The sequence below is a fragment of the Leguminivora glycinivorella genome, chromosome 23, assembly GCF_023078275.1.
Source record: "Leguminivora glycinivorella isolate SPB_JAAS2020 chromosome 23, LegGlyc_1.1, whole genome shotgun sequence".
Lineage (NCBI taxonomy): Eukaryota > Metazoa > Arthropoda > Insecta > Lepidoptera > Tortricidae > Leguminivora > Leguminivora glycinivorella.
Genome location: NC_062993.1, coordinates 8,178,570 through 8,194,453, shown reverse-complemented (window position 1 = coordinate 8,194,453; position 15,884 = coordinate 8,178,570). Strand labels below are relative to the sequence as shown.

The 15,884-nt window shown below is 37.9% G+C and overlaps 1 protein-coding gene across 1 annotated transcript; it reads left to right on the top strand.

Annotated features, from left to right (window-relative positions):
• The first annotated feature begins 4,446 nt into the window (after nt 1-4,446).
• LOC125238449 (homeobox protein Nkx-2.2a-like) lies at nt 4,447-6,199 on the top strand. The gene is made up of 2 exons (XM_048145802.1): nt 4,447-5,069; nt 5,472-6,199. The coding sequence occupies exons 1-2, from the start codon at nt 4,469-4,471 to the stop codon at nt 6,041-6,043; spliced, it is 1,173 nt and encodes a 390-aa protein (XP_048001759.1). The 5' UTR covers nt 4,447-4,468; the 3' UTR covers nt 6,044-6,199.
• Nucleotides 6,200-15,884: the final 9,685 nt, after the last annotated feature.

Sequence of the window (15,884 nt, the reverse complement as noted above, 5' to 3'; positions counted from 1 at the left end):
ATAAATATATACACATAGACCGTCCCACTTTTAGCGTCTACCTATCTAAGCTACATAACAATTATCATTAATCTAAGTTGATCATAAAATCGCCCAGCGCTCGCATCGTTCCGTCTCTCTCGGTGATTAATTAAGTCCTATGTAAACTCATGAGTCATTAGTAATCACCCCGCCCATTACAAATATGTGGATTCGTGGAACTCATGTGATTTTATGTTCACGTAATAATTATAAAAGTATACATAACCTAGGACCTTTTAACGAAATATTTGCATAACTTAACCTAACTACATGATACATTCTTCAGTATCAATTAATTTTTACATGCTATAAATAAAAGTTACATGACGTTCAGCCATCTGTTTTAACGTTGTGCTCAATAACGACAATAACTTAACTGGTATTTTTCTTTCTTCAGCTATTTAATGAACAAGCTAGGCGTTTAATCCACTGGCGATTTAAACATCGCCTAGTCCTACTTTCAGCGCGTGCCTACCATCTATATAAGATACCTCAATTTATCATTAATCAACTCAATGATGCAATCGCTCGGCGCTCATCGTTCGCATCGCTCCGTCTCTCTCGGTAATGTAAACTCATTAGTAATCACCCCGCCCATTACAAATATGTGGATTTGTGGAACTCATGTGATGCCTTTATGTTCACGTAATAATTATAAAAGAATACCTAGATAATTAGAACCACGTAATAATTAGAATAGATTACCTAGTAACTTTCAACGAATTTGCATAATATAACCTAACCAAACATCATAAATTCTTCAATGCCTACGTTACGGTTTCATGACGTATTAACCCCTGGAACGCCGTTGTCAAAAATTTGTAACCTTCAATCTGTTAATTACAGTTTAAATTGTCTCGGACAGATCTGGAACGAAGCGGTTGAGGGGTTAAGCCATCTGTTTTAACGTTGTGCTCAATAACGACCATAACTTAAATGGTCTTTGTCTTTCTTCAGCTATTTAATGAACAAGCTAGGCGTTTAATTCACTGGCGATTTAAACATCGCCTAGTCCTGCTTTCAGCTCGTGCCTATCTACTATATAAGATACCTCAATTTGTCATTAATCAACTTAATGATAAAATCGCTCGGCGCTCGTCGCTCGCATCGGTCCGTCTCTCTCGGTGATTAATGAACGCGTATGTAAACTCATTAGTGATCACCCCGCCCATTACAAATATGTGGATTTGTGGTGTGTGATGATGTCTTTATTACTCATCTAACTGTTACTGTATGGTCTGTATGTATGTCACTTTAAAATATTACTCTAGCATTTTGTTATTACATCGCACAACTTTCATACTTTAGCCTGTCGTAATGAGGGTCGTCACGGGCACATGCCAATATTGATACTCGAGCAGGCGAAATATTCCAATATGGAATCTTGAGCGCCGCGAGGGTTTTAACTTTCAACACTAACACGGGGAAAATACATATTAACTGTAAACATCACTGTAAATGTTTACCTACATACATATAATCACGGCTGTATCCCATAAAGTTAGGTAGGCAGAGCACATGAACTACTAAGTTTCAGTGCTACTCTTGTCAAAAAGGGGTTGAAAGAAATCCAAATTGTGACATTGCAGTAACAGGTTGCCAGCCTCTGGCCTACGCCACAATTTAACCCATATCCCACAGTCGACTTCTACGACACCCACGAGAAGAAAGGGGTGGTGAAATTCTTAACCCGTCACCACACGGTAAATATTTATTAAACATGAATTATTCAAAGTCATCATTTAGGTACATATATTAAACGTCAATTCTACGAGACGAATAAGGGCATGAAAAATTTTTATGAATTTATTTTGCACTGTTGTGAATAAAATGCAACTTTGTCATTCGTTTTTGAAGTAGCAAGAGAGTCTTTTTCCAGTTGGTATGGTAAAAATTAAATGTTGATACCCTTAGGTATAAATACATGGAAGCAAATAATAAATAATGACCTAATTAAAAAGCACACATAACGCCGCGTCACCCAAACAGCGGCAACTTCACAGATCCCACTTGGTTTCGGTAACCGAATCGAGAGTCCAACTCGCTGTCAAACTAATGTAATAACCCACATAGACCAGTGCCGTAGCTGAATGGCATTTCTCCGACGCGAAACGAAAACGGAACGCCGCGAAGGTAGTCTGGGTCTGTCGCGCCAATTCGCAAGAGCGATAGAGATAGATATCTACGAGCGTTTCGTTTCGTGAGCGTTTGTGCCATTCGGCTACGTATATACCCAGTGTACACACTCGCGTCGAGGTCTGAAAATCTTACTCGCCGACAGAAACCACAACATCGCCTAAGTGCTATTTTGCTGTGGTTTTCTGTAAGGTTAAAGTACAGTCAGCGTCAATAACATCGCACTAAGAGAAGGCCTCAAATAACTGACCCGACCTTATTTCTGGAGCCATTACAACGTGTCAGAACAGCGAGACGCGAAGTGTTAACAACTATGTGCCTTAAATTACCTAGGTATAAAATTGTTTAGGTTCAAGTCAACCAATTGGAACCCTAGGCCACTCTACAGCCATGTCAAAATGACAAGTAGGAAGAGATATCTTACAATCTGATTTACCTATAACGTCACTAGTTCTACAGTGGCTTCCAATTGGTTGACTGTACACCAGTGGCGGCTGGTGAACATTTCTTCTAGGCAACACTGAGCAAAAAGAAACTTACCTTAACATTTAAGTACTTTACTAGTAATCAATTTTAGGCAAGCCGGTGGGAATCGGCTTCATGGACCAGCCGCTGCTGCTGTACACTGAGATAAATTTGCATTGTGAATTTAACAAGTTCGACTTGTTGCGGGGTTGAAACAAAAGTATTTTAGTAAACTAAATAAATCACAATAGTGATGATACAAGTTGAATTTGTTCAAACAACAAGGTCAAACTTAAAAGATATTTGATTGAATCAGCCAAACATCTGTTTAAAACAATATGAGTCATGTTGCTTTTATAAAATCGACTTGATTCAAATATATTTTTCATTCAAATGTCGAGTAACTTATTAAATGTACTAGTTACACTACTTACACTTAACAAAATCTAACTTGTTGTTTAAGCCAAATATTTTAACCAAAAAAGTTTGTGAACGAACATGAAAACTGGTAGTTTTTTTTTCTCAGTGTACTTACGTAGTCCACAAGTCTCGGTAAAGCCCTTTGTGGTTTTACATTGGTTTTCGAGCAATGGACTCACTATTCCTTTGGAATAATATGCCTGATCGTCGATCGGCGACGAACGATGGGAGTAAACATAACGCCTCGCACCTCACTTAAACAAAACGCCTATTATCGCCTCGTAAAGATCCTATTTTATGCAAGGCGATACGCCTGTAGGTGAGATTAGTCAACGCATACAATCGGGGGCCGATTTTTGAATCTCACATACGGGATTTTGTCACTAAAATACCGTTGAAAACGGTGATTTGCTTATTATTTTCATGCAGTGACAATTTTCTGAATTCGAACGCGTGAGACTCAAAAATCGGCCCGCAGGGTCGGAAATTTCAACTTATCAAAAATATGATATCTTTTTTGTTCATTGCACCACGTCGTTGGCAAAGATTCTTGCCGCCTGATGGCAAGCAACCACTGTAGTCCATGAACGCATGAAAAAAATGTATCCTCGAGCCTAACGCGAGGCATGCCTAATCGAGTTTGGTACCTACTAGGTAGGTAGCTGTAGTATATAAATTAATTTTTAATTTAACGTTTTACTAAGTTTGTATTTATTTATGTCTCAAATATAACACATCCACCTGGTGTAATCTTGTATACTTATTGCAGAGTAATTTGTAAGAAAATAAAGCAGTAAAGATACCTATTACCTAAATAAACATGCAAAATAACTTTCAAGACATTTAGAATAAAGTAAGTAGCTTTTCATCATCAGAACTATGTATGTCTACAAGCTACTTACAAGAGTTACAAGTTACAGTGAAACATAAAATATTAGAAAATAAATAAAATGAAACTATCCATGTATATCAGCACAAAAATTTGTTTAGTAAAATGTAACTAATTATAATTCAAATTAGTTAAGTGAAATATAAGTAGTAAAAAGACGACTGGGGTATATTTTTACGCCAAATTTATATTTTTACTAGGCCTAGCACATGCAGATCCGCTGCCACAGTATAATTGAAGAATACCTCATATGTTACGAATACATCCTAAATATTTCAACCAATTGACACAATTTTATAAACCATGAAATAACCCAAATATCTTACGCCCAAATGAAATCACCCGCTTTATTTACCGTAGTAAACATGGGGACGAGACAGGGACAAACATACATCAAACCCCATGTGTGTGAGTGGGATAAACGGGAGCCAAGCTCCGCCCATGCCACTTGAGTCCGCTTGGATTGGCTTCGCCGCAAACGCCATCAGTCTTCCACGGTTAGCCCACAACACAAGTCTATCAGTGACCCACTAAGTTATGGAGGTGTTTGAACAACACAATGAGATCTCAACATCTTTCAACAACAACAAGCATAACTACAATGAGTGCAAAGAATTCTACAACTACATCGAAATCGAAGATAAGAAAGAAGATTACCTAGACAAGACTTATAGACCGAAGCTAGAAGATACAGCGCATTTAAACACACCATTTTCAGTGAAGGATATACTCAATATCAACCAGACGAACATATACAATTACGAAAGAAGCGAAACTTGGAAGAACGATCGACGATACGACTATACGTACCAGCCTCAAATGTGCCCTGAGTACTTCGGGCAAGTGTATCCAAATATCCCTATGCACAACATAGAGCCATATTGGACCGAGACTTACCACGACCAGAAGATTGAAGAATACTATAGCTACAACCCATACTGCCACAATGTTTGTCAAAACTTCGACCAGTACGTTATACCACATGTAGAACCTTCGAAGGAGCTTCAGAGAGAGCTGCATACTCCTACGCAGTTCCAGGAGAGGTTTGCTGAGAAAGTGCCACCTGTTGAGGATCCGCCGCAGTATCCAGCTATGGAGACGTTTGAGAAGATGCCAGCAGTGTCTAGGAGAAATTCAAGTAAGTAGCTAGTAATGTTTTTAGGTTAGGCTAGGCTAGTAACTTATCTCTTTAATAGAAAAGGCTGAAGCTTTTCTATTAAAGAGATAAGTTGTTTTAAGCGTTTTTGATACAAAGATAATGGCAATTAAATTAGACAAATGGATTGACCATAAATATGTCAAACACGAATTGGTAGCACACAACTTGAAACGATTTAACTCATAATGTTTCTTTGAGTAACGCAACAACTTATGGATTATAACAAAAATAGGCTAGAGAGGACTTGCACAGATATTAAAAGATTTTCAGGTTGTTGCACAATTTGACGCAATTTTCTTTAATTTTTTTTTCCTGATTCGTGAACACGTAATAAAAAAGGGTTTGAAATAACTCTTACAACTCTCTATTGTTTGTTAACAGAATCTCCGACAAGCCCCTGCTCAGACAAGATGGACAGAAAAGACAAGCGAGCCAAAAGAAAACCCAGGATCCTGTTCTCCCAAACCCAAGTCCACGAACTGGAGAAACGTTTTAACGCCCAAAGATACCTCTCAGCACCGGAACGAGAAGAAATGGCCAAGTACTTGCATCTCACTCCCACGCAAGTCAAGATCTGGTTCCAGAACAGAAGATATAAAAGCAAACGGATCAAACCGGATGAAGTTAGCACCTCTACTGATGCTAAGCCGAGTAAGAATGTAGCCAGGAAGTTCTTCAAACCAGAAACTAAAGAAAAAGAAGATTTAAGCTTTGATAACTTTAAACATATCCCTTATGAAAAAGACGAATCTTTATCAACGACTTATTTCGAAGATACCTTTCAATATGAAGATAATCAAGACAAGTTTTTTAGGGAAAAACCTGACGAAGTAAAAGTTAGTTCTAATATGGGAATGTATAACGGTAACTATTCTTACGAAATGCCTAAGGAATACGAAACGCCTGAAGTTAAAAAGTATTTTTCTAAAATACAGTTTGTTGACAGTTTTTAACAAATAGTTTTGGTGCTTATATTTAAGTTTTTATTGTTCTGACTGTTATGATTTGATATTTTTAAGTTGTTTTTAATAGTTTTATACTTACGTATTTTTTTAGTTTTTGACTGTCTCTAGTTATTTACATCTTGCCTTCAAATGTGCTATTTTCGACTGAATGCCAAAGTATTGCAATTATTTTGTTATCATGTACTTAATTTTGTAAAAACATAGAATAAGTATTATTAGATAAGTCGTTTTCTTATTTTTAAAGTTGACTGTACTTAGTTATTAAAACATAACATAATTAGGTACTCATGCCAAAGTATAAGATATATATATGTAAATAAATAAATCATTATTAGATAACAAATTTCATTCCATGCTCGTTTAGCTCATTTTCCTTTCTTCCAACTTTGTTTCTTTGCACAAAAACATAAAATCATTGTAAACAGATGATAATTGCATCCTTTTTGGCAAAGATATTCCTACCAATATTCTTCTTTATCAAAAAAAAAAATGAGAAGGCAGAAGTAGGTATATTATAAGCCTAAATAGTCACGAAGTAAATGTTGGTGTCCTAAAATATACCTAAATAAATACCAACCTATTCGAATTTGGAAATCAGAATTCTTTGTAATAATTACTTATAGTAATTGTCAAAATCATGTTTCAACTATTTTACTCTCATTTTAGACCTTTAACAAAAACCTCGTGTTTTGGGCGCCCTAACTCTTGGACCCTTAGAGAGACCCTAGATAGAAGCCCTCAGATTTCCTAGTAGTTTCACTCAATATTCAGCACTTCATTGAAACCCACCAATAGATCGCAATTCGCCAATAAAGCTGTGGCACAGTATAAAGCAGTAATAACTCTTCTAACAAACTTCACTCCGCGCGGTGTGTCGAAAACTACTCTCCATATGCACCGAATACATGCGAAACTGGTAAGTATTGGGCTGGACAGTCGGGGCCGCGTTCGCGCGCTGTGTTGACGCGTTGAGTTCGGGAGAAAATGACGTCAGCACCGAAGACATATTTTCGTTACTGTAGTGCTTATGGGTGTATGGAGAACAGTTCTCAAAATGCGGAAATGTCAGAATGTTCTTTAGAATTCCTAGACACCCAGAAAAGTAAGTGGTTGTTATATTTTTGCAGTGTTAGGTACATTATTGCTTACGTAAATGGCGTAAAAGTGAGATTTAAAGCTAGAATGACACATTAAAATCAATAAGGATTTATCTGTAACGACATTTAGGTAGATGCTGCGATCTATCTAGCTCGAAAGTTTGGTACCTACTTAAATATTGTGCAAACATCTATTCAAACATTTTATGTAAATACGATTTCGTCAGTATTTAAGAAAGAAACACGTACTTGAATCTTTATTAGATAAAAAGGTAGAAAGAGCGTTGGTACTAGCATAGCGCCATACACAGTTACTACGAGTAGGACAGTAGCACAGGTACAACCCTGCGTGACCTTGCGCAGTAGTAACGACCGCGTCGCCGCTGCCGGAGATTAACTACTGATTTATCCTTATACTGTGGCTGTGGGTCAAAAACTGTTTTGTACCAGTTAAGGTCATGCGACTTTCCCTTGGGTCCCGTGGTATTTAAGTATTATTATAACGAATGATTTATAAGCCTATTTTTTTGTTGAACTTATAGTCTTCTAGGGACCCATTTCTCGAAGCTACATTTACAAGTGGTTGTCAATGTCTAATATTACAAGTTGGAAAGAGACTTCCGCTTGTAACTTGTAACTTTCAAATTGAAATAGAGATCATACACGAAAGAAAAAACGACAAGGCCCACTGGTGGCCGAGCCGGGAATCGAAAATATTCAATAAAATAATTTGATTTGTTCCCTAGTTGAATAGATGGCAGCACCATCTCTCTCGCTATATCGTAATCCTGCAAAGAATTCATATAGGAGGTGCAAGTACTAATTGCTCGCCCTTAGAATTGGTCAAAAGGCGCCTAGCCTTATTAAAGATAGCATACACTAGAGACATTTCGTCGGGTGCCACGACGGGCGGGTGGTCTAGTGGTAAAGACGTTAGCCGCGTAAGCTGAAGACCCGGGTTCGATTCCCGGCTCAGCCACCAGTGGGCCTTGTCGTTTTTTCTTTCGTGTATGATATCTATTTCAATTTATAATTTATATATAGTAGTGTAACCTGTGTGACTACTTGAAAACTTCCCTAGTTAGTTTAGTTAGTACTTTCAGTTTTGAGAAATAGGCCCCTGACCTTCTATTTATTTCTACTAGAAAAATGCTTGTGTTCTAAAATTTCCATTGTGATGGTAGGTACTTACATGGATAGGTCCTTGGTGTTAGCGATGCGATTGGTATTTGATTACCTAGATTAAGTAGGATTATTATTTAATTGAATTTAGTTTTTTTATTAATTATAATTTGTTTTTTACTTATTTATTTACAGCTAAAATGATCTTTAATTAGCTTTTATTGTTGTTTACACTCCCCAAGTTTCTCACCGCCCGCCACAAGGCGTTTTTGTTCAATTTGTCCTTATCTGAATTGCTACCACACGCCACACTCTGTCTGGGCGCAAGCGACCGACTTATATATTATGTTATAATTTATATATAATATATATATATATTAAATGCGGGTTTAACAAATCAACTTGCTATATGTGTTAGACAAATTTTGACTGTAAATTTATATTACTCTGTAGGTATTCAATCGACCTAGGCACTAAACTTTTTTCTATTTTAGCGTAAGAAAACAATAAAGCATAGGCCAGATGGATATATTAAAAAAGTAGCACCAACAACTCATAATATAATTAGCAACAGGTCTTCACATACCTATGTAGTACTATATTATATTTTTATTTTTGTCAATAATTTCGGTACTTACCTTTTATCGTTGACTGACTGTGCTTTTCTAGAGACAATAATTATATTAGGGCGTGTTGTTTTAACATGGAGTTCCTATGGCCACCTCCTATTTCCATCATCAGAGCAACTCACTGGTGACATAATATTGCAAAGTAACCTAACTTCTACATTAACACATGCATAGATTTTCGTTTCGTTTTTCTGTGAACGATTTTAACGGAGTCATCTTGGCTAGGCACCGACGACGGCGCCGGCGCTATCCAACATGTGTTTCTAGCACAGAATCACAGAATGCAACTAGAAAATATGGTTAAGTGCGAGTCGGAATTTCAATAAAACCGTTCCGTGGTGTAATATAATTATAAATCTTTGTTAACTAAGGGCCACATGCACCACCCGCGTAACTCAAGGTTAGGGTCCCCCCACATCTAGCGTCTCGCGAGCGTCGCGTCGGGCCAACTGTATCGCCTTGGCTTGCGTGGGCGACGGTCGCGCGATGGTCGCGCGACGGCGATGCGACGCATAGGTACGAAATCAAACCTTATCGATATGGAAGTATGAGACGCGACGGCGACGGTCGCGCGACCGTCACCCACGCAAGACACGGCGTATGGGCAAAGCCTGACGCCGCGTCGACGCGGCGTCTTTTTCCATACAGTTGGCCCGACGCGACGCTCGCGAGACGCTAGATGTGGCCCCGGACAGTGGGCTGTCAACAGGCAAATACCATATAAAGAAATTGAGGCACGATTCTTAATCCTAAATAAATCGTCCTTGGTGGAACCCTGAAAATGCCAGAGCGGGTCCAAAAGCCGGTATGACTGACCTGCCTGGGAACCAAACCCCACCTGTCCCTAAAAGCTTTTACAGTTTTATGGGGAGCGTGCGCGGCTTTCAACTTTTTTTGTTTTTTTTTTACTAATGGCTGTAAAATTTTAAGCTGGGATTAAGTAATTACTGTTTAGTTTCATTGGTTTATGGAGTCATTAATGAGGTTAAATGCGGTTAATGTTTTCACGCTAAGAAACATTATTCCATTAGTTTTCTTATCTGCGGGTACTAGGGGTAGGTACATACTTACTTCATCTTTTTCAGTCGTTCCCTCAATGCTGAGGATAGTGACATCCTGACATCATGTCATTCTGTTGAAGACTAGGTCCCTCCATAGGCAATAGGCATCTGTAGGTACCTTTAAAAAAAGGAATGATCTAACTACAAACATACTTATTATTTTTTTATTAATTACTTGTAAATTGTACAAATTCTAATTAGATTATGTTAGGTGTATTTCTTTCTAAAATTCAGAATGGATAGAAAAAACATCAAAAAGAAAAATGTTTTTTTTTTCTGTTTAGAAATTATATCAGATTTTTTAGTTTTCAACAACTAACGCTTCTCAATAGGGTAAAATAAATATTCAGAGTATTTTTTTACTTATTACTTCAACTATAGTTTTTGGAGTTTTTGAGGATTTTATTTAAAAATTTCAAAGTCTTTTTCCATCAAACAAAACAAATTATCCATCAACTCGACATTGAGTGATAATATTATTTTATGAACTATCATAATCACAAATGACAGACAGACGGACAGACAGGTGAGCTAACACAGAAGCTATCAAACGTTCAATATAGTGAGATAGAGCCGTTTATATCCCGTTACGCAAATACATACGCTACGGGCTAATTTTGTACATTACTGACGTTTATATTGAAATATGGTGCATAACATATTTCAATATCATCAATACTGACAAGTATATTTTATTAAGAGTCCATGGTAACTGCCTACATGTATTGGGACCGAAATTATATAACAAAATTCCAACACTAATAAAAAATGCCCCAAGCTACTTCGGGTTTGTTTCGAAATTAAAAGGTTTTTTAGTCCAGAAGGCCTATTATTCCGTGACTGAATTCATGACTGAATAATATTAGTAAAAAAAAAAATGAAATTTTTGATCGTTGTTTGATATTCATGTAATTAATTGTTTTTATTCTCTAATCCAGTATTTTAAGAGTAATAATGATGACATATGTATATAGCTGTAATATTGTTGACAACGTATGCTTAATACTAATAAAGATGAATATGAATATGAATATGAATATTGTCCCACTGTTGGGCAAAGGCCTCCCTCAGATTTCTCCACGTATCCCCTGAAGTCTCCCACCAGTCCTCGTCAAAGGCGTTAAGCTCGTCACGCCATCTCTGGCGAGATCTACCGCAACGCCTTACTTGTGGTACCCAACGTGTGGCTACCTTGGCCCACAGGGCATCCGGCATCCGGCAGACGTGTCCCTGTGTGTTATCTTATCTCTCAAAAATGCCTTGCCACAAAAATCGCCCACATCCCCCATCACGAACAAGATCTAAATCCCGCATGATATTGTACCTGTCAGGGTAGTTTTTGATGCGAAGTATACTCATCGTGAAGAAGGCCAATTTATTTATTTATTGGCCAAAAGTGGCACTGAAACTTGAATAGTGTTTTGTGCTCTGCCCTTCTATGGGATACAGGCGTAATTATAACCTCCTGGGGTTCAGTGTCCTGATACTAGGACAAAATACCTATGATGAAATTTGAATCTACGTTAAATGGAATTGAGTTGCTTTTGTTTTGATTCGTTCGATTTTCAAACAAAAGAAATTCAGCCCTGTTTTCTAGGACCATTGATTCAAATTTGATTGGCAAAATTTTTGTATGGTGTGTTGCTAGAGGGTATGTATGTATGTAAAGCCTAACCAGAAATATATGACTACGCGCCATATTGCGTAATTTCACTAGAACTATTTTTACCATACTATACTGAACTGTCAGACTGTCACCGCATAGAGAACAACAGCACTCTCTTGACTTGACAATATAGTCATAATTATATTTCTGGTCAGGTTTTATGTATGCATGTTAGCACACTCAATGAAGCCTATCTCACGGGAAATAATTCGTGTATAGACGAATTTTGGCATAGTTATAGGGAATGGTGTTCTAATCCACATACTCAAAGTACTGATGGGTAGGGGAGGAGCTAACGGGTGGAGGGGGGTGTAAAGGTCCCTTTTTTTAGTTTTTTGCCAATAACTCTTAAACTGTGGCACATAGCAAAAAATGTTCTGAAACACAACTAATCTTCATAAAATTCTCTACAAAAAAGTCTTATACACTTTTTATCTGGGACCAATCGTTCATGAGATATGGAAGGGAAAAGATGGACAATAAAGGAATAAACTCATTTGTTTATGAACAATACGTTTATTCTTATAGAGACGTGGTAGCGTGTCAAGCCAGGTTCAAGTAACAAAAGTAGCAAGCAGCACCGTGTGTAATATTACACGAACCGTTTGGAGCCACATTTGACCCCCTTCTAACTCAAAAACTATTTCACATATACGTGTTATAATGCAACGTAAAAAGAAACCAACGCGCGTAGTAAAAGTATGAGCTATAAGCGCTCCTCAATAAGCCCGGTACTAGCAGCCCGCCTTAGTGCGTTTTCACATTATCCGATCCGATATCGGAGTTCGGAAGGATTTCAAAGGCAAAAATCCAAGACGGCGCCTTAAATGTACGGGATATCGGTCCTACTTCCGATATCGGATCGGATAATGTGAAAACGCACTTACCCCGCGCGCGCGCGCAGCCCTTTATAAGCCACCGCGCGGCCGGCGCTTGCTCATGCTCATCCCAGTCGTCCTCAAAACGTCGACGTAAGACCGCCCCACAAGGATGGGGCGCGACCAGATACAGCCCTCACAGCGCCCAGCGCGGATGGGGCTACTCACACCCCAGCAGGGGTGTTGAACGACATTACAGCAGCGCTTGCTCAGTTTGTCTCGCGCAGCGATCCGATCACATTGTAGCTGACTTGACGAGCAAAGCATCACGACCGCCCAGTATTGCTTTGATGGGATAAATTCATAAATAAAATTCCTAACTATCTTCCGTCTCTACTTCGATGGGAGCTCCGTTAGTGCATGATCCCGAGCATACACCACAGACACTGGAGCAGGCAATTCCTGCTTTTCGGCAGCCGCATCGCACCCCACCCACACCCAGTCTTGCATCGGCAAAATATAGTTTTGAGAATGGAGTCAGGTGCCACTGGGTCGTTGGTTGTCACTGGCTTTAATATGCCATCGCCTCTTCTAGTTCATCCCCATTCAGTAGGTGGTAAATAAATTGTACGTTAAATACAAAATATTTGTACGCCTGCTTGAATATTGAATGCACGTGCTAAACTTACCTCTATTTTAGGAAAATTTTACTTATTGAATCCGAAAAAAAAGGCGTACAAATATTTTTGTATTTAACGTACAATTTATTTCCCGAACATTTAGTTAAGGCGCCGTCTTGGATTTTTGCCTTTGAAATCCTTCCGACATCCGATATCGGATCGGATAATGTGAAAACGCACTAAGGTGGGCTGCTAGTACCGGGCTTATTGAGGAGCGCTTATAGCTCAAACTTTTACTACGCGCGTTGGTTTCTTTTTACGTTGCATTATAACACGTTTATGTGAAATAGTTTTTGAGTTAGAAGGGGGTCAAATGTGGCTCCAAACGGTTCGTGTAATATTACACACGGTGCTGCTTGCTACTTTTGTTACTTGAACCTGGCTTGACACGCTACCGCGTCTCTATAAGAATAAACGTATTGTTCCTAAACAAATGAGTTTATTCCTTTATTGTCCATCTTTTCCCTTCCATATCTCATGAACGATTGGTCCCAGATAAAAAGTGTATAAGACTTTTTTGTAGAGAATTTTAAGAAGATTAGTTGTGTTTCAGAACATTTTTTGCTATGTGCCACAGTTTAAGAGTTATTGGCGAAAAACTAAAAAAAGGGACCTTTACACCCCCCTCCACCCGTTAGCTCCTCCCCTACCCATCAGTACTTTGAGTATGTGGATTAGAACACTATTCCCTACAACTATGCCAAAATTCGCCTATACACGAATTATTTCCGCCGACGGACAGTTAAATGTCTTCGTTAGGCGTGCTATGTAGCCGGTACCGGACATTAAGAGAAGCAGCGGTCGTCAACCTGCTACAGGCGAGAAATATTGTTAAGAAATAAAACAGGCTTATAATCACTTTTCGGCGAAGGAAAACATCGTGAGGAAACCGGACTAATCCCAATAAGGCCCAGTGAAGTAGTGAATAACCTTTCGTTTGGAAGGTCATATAGCAGTCGCTTTCCTAAAACTAGTAACTACACGCCAAATCTTGGGATTATAAGCTCTCAAAGCGGAGACAGGCTCCCATGAGCCGTGACAAATGGTAAGCGCAAGGAGGATGATGATGAAACTTAAATAGCGTGTTTTCAATATTTAAAATCTTCTTCTTCTAACTTTAGACTTAAGAGCTGTGCTCTGGTCGGTGGAGCAATTTCCAACTCGTCCGGTCCTCTGCCAACTTCTTCACCTTCTGGTACGACACGACCTAAACCTTTTCTTTAATTTGGTGAAATAGTTTCTCCTAGGTCTTCCTCTTCCCCTCTTTCCTTCTACTTTTCCTTCTACGATGTTTTTGAGAAACAGGTCGTGTCGTAGCAGATTTCCAACTAGTACGCCTCTTCTGTTTTCTATTGTCTTTAATATATTTCTTTTTTCTTTAATCCTATCTAGAACATTTAAATTATTCTAGAATACTTAAAATATGTCACGAAAATTTTACTCCTCTACGAGTAATAAAGGAGGGCACTATTTGTAACTAACTACTTTTTTTTTACATTTGAATTCTCTCTGACTGACTGATTCGAGTACGAAAATAATAAGTATAAAGCGGATTAAATACATTACTGCTTGACAAGACGAATACCCACAGCACAACCCAATATAGAACCTTTTCTCGAAATCAAGTCGGTTATAAAATAGCATTGCCATCTAATCAATTAAAAAATAAATTACCATTACTTTTCCCCGAACAATCCTTGCCTCATAGACGAGGAATGCATGCAGACATCAGACTGATCAGACAGACGAGTCATACACGCAATATTAATATAGATTAAACTCTATTACAACTATCATAATGCTCAGCAGTGATCAGCCTGTCTGTTCCGCATATACATTTGATGTATGGCGCACGTGGTGTTTGATGTATTAATATTGGGGCTTTTAAGGTTATCGCGGGGCAAGGTATCTGGCCCGATAGTCCGATACCATGCCCCGGGGCACACCTAAAAGGGGTAAGGGGTTTAGAAAATACAGTGTGGTGTGTTACCAGCCAGTGGGCTTTTTAAAGAAGCGTAATCTAACAATGATGGAATAAAAGTAAAAAAAAATATTTAATATTCTTTCTAACAAAAAAAAAATTGCTAGCAATGTAACGCAAACGATTGCTAATGGACCATATAATTATCAGTATTAATAAATGCTCGCGTCATGGTAACACACTGTCATCATCATCCTCCTTGCGTTATCCCGGTAACACACTGTGTATTATCAGTAGAGAGCGGATTTCAGGTAGCGATTTAAATTTATATGAGTAAAGATTATGGATATGACTCGCATAATTTTTCTTTTTTACACACAAAAAAATGTATAGGAACATAAAAATAAACAAATACATATTGGGGGACACCTTATACAAATGAACCTAGCCCCAAACTAAGCAAAGCTTGTACTAGGCGACGATATACTTACTTAAATAGATAAATACATACATACATACAAAACATACATATAAAACCCTTTTTGATGCTTTTGTGAATATTGGGCAAATAATAGAATGATGATAATTAATAAAAATGTTTGTTATTTTTTAATAGTTTATTTATTTAAGTTTCTCTTCTTTCAATTTTACATGTAAAATGGTGCAATAAAGAATATTTATTACTTACTTAAATATTTCGTCTGTACATTGCACACTTCTATTACGACTCAAAGAATATAAAAATAAAAATAATTCGCTTCTGTACACAAACTCCAATATTTAGAATAAATTACTTTTCTTTAGTGTTTCTGTAGCTTGTTGCAAAAACAACATT

Bases quoted from the DNA above. Each gene is read 5' to 3' on its own strand.
- LOC125238449 (XM_048145802.1), top strand. From the start codon at position 4,469: ATGGAGGTGTTTGAACAACACAATGAGATCTCAACATCTTTCAACAAC. The intron at 5,070-5,471 runs GTAAGTAGCTAG...GTTTGTTAACAG, and splicing joins AGTGTCTAGGAGAAATTCAA to AATCTCCGACAAGCCCCTGC.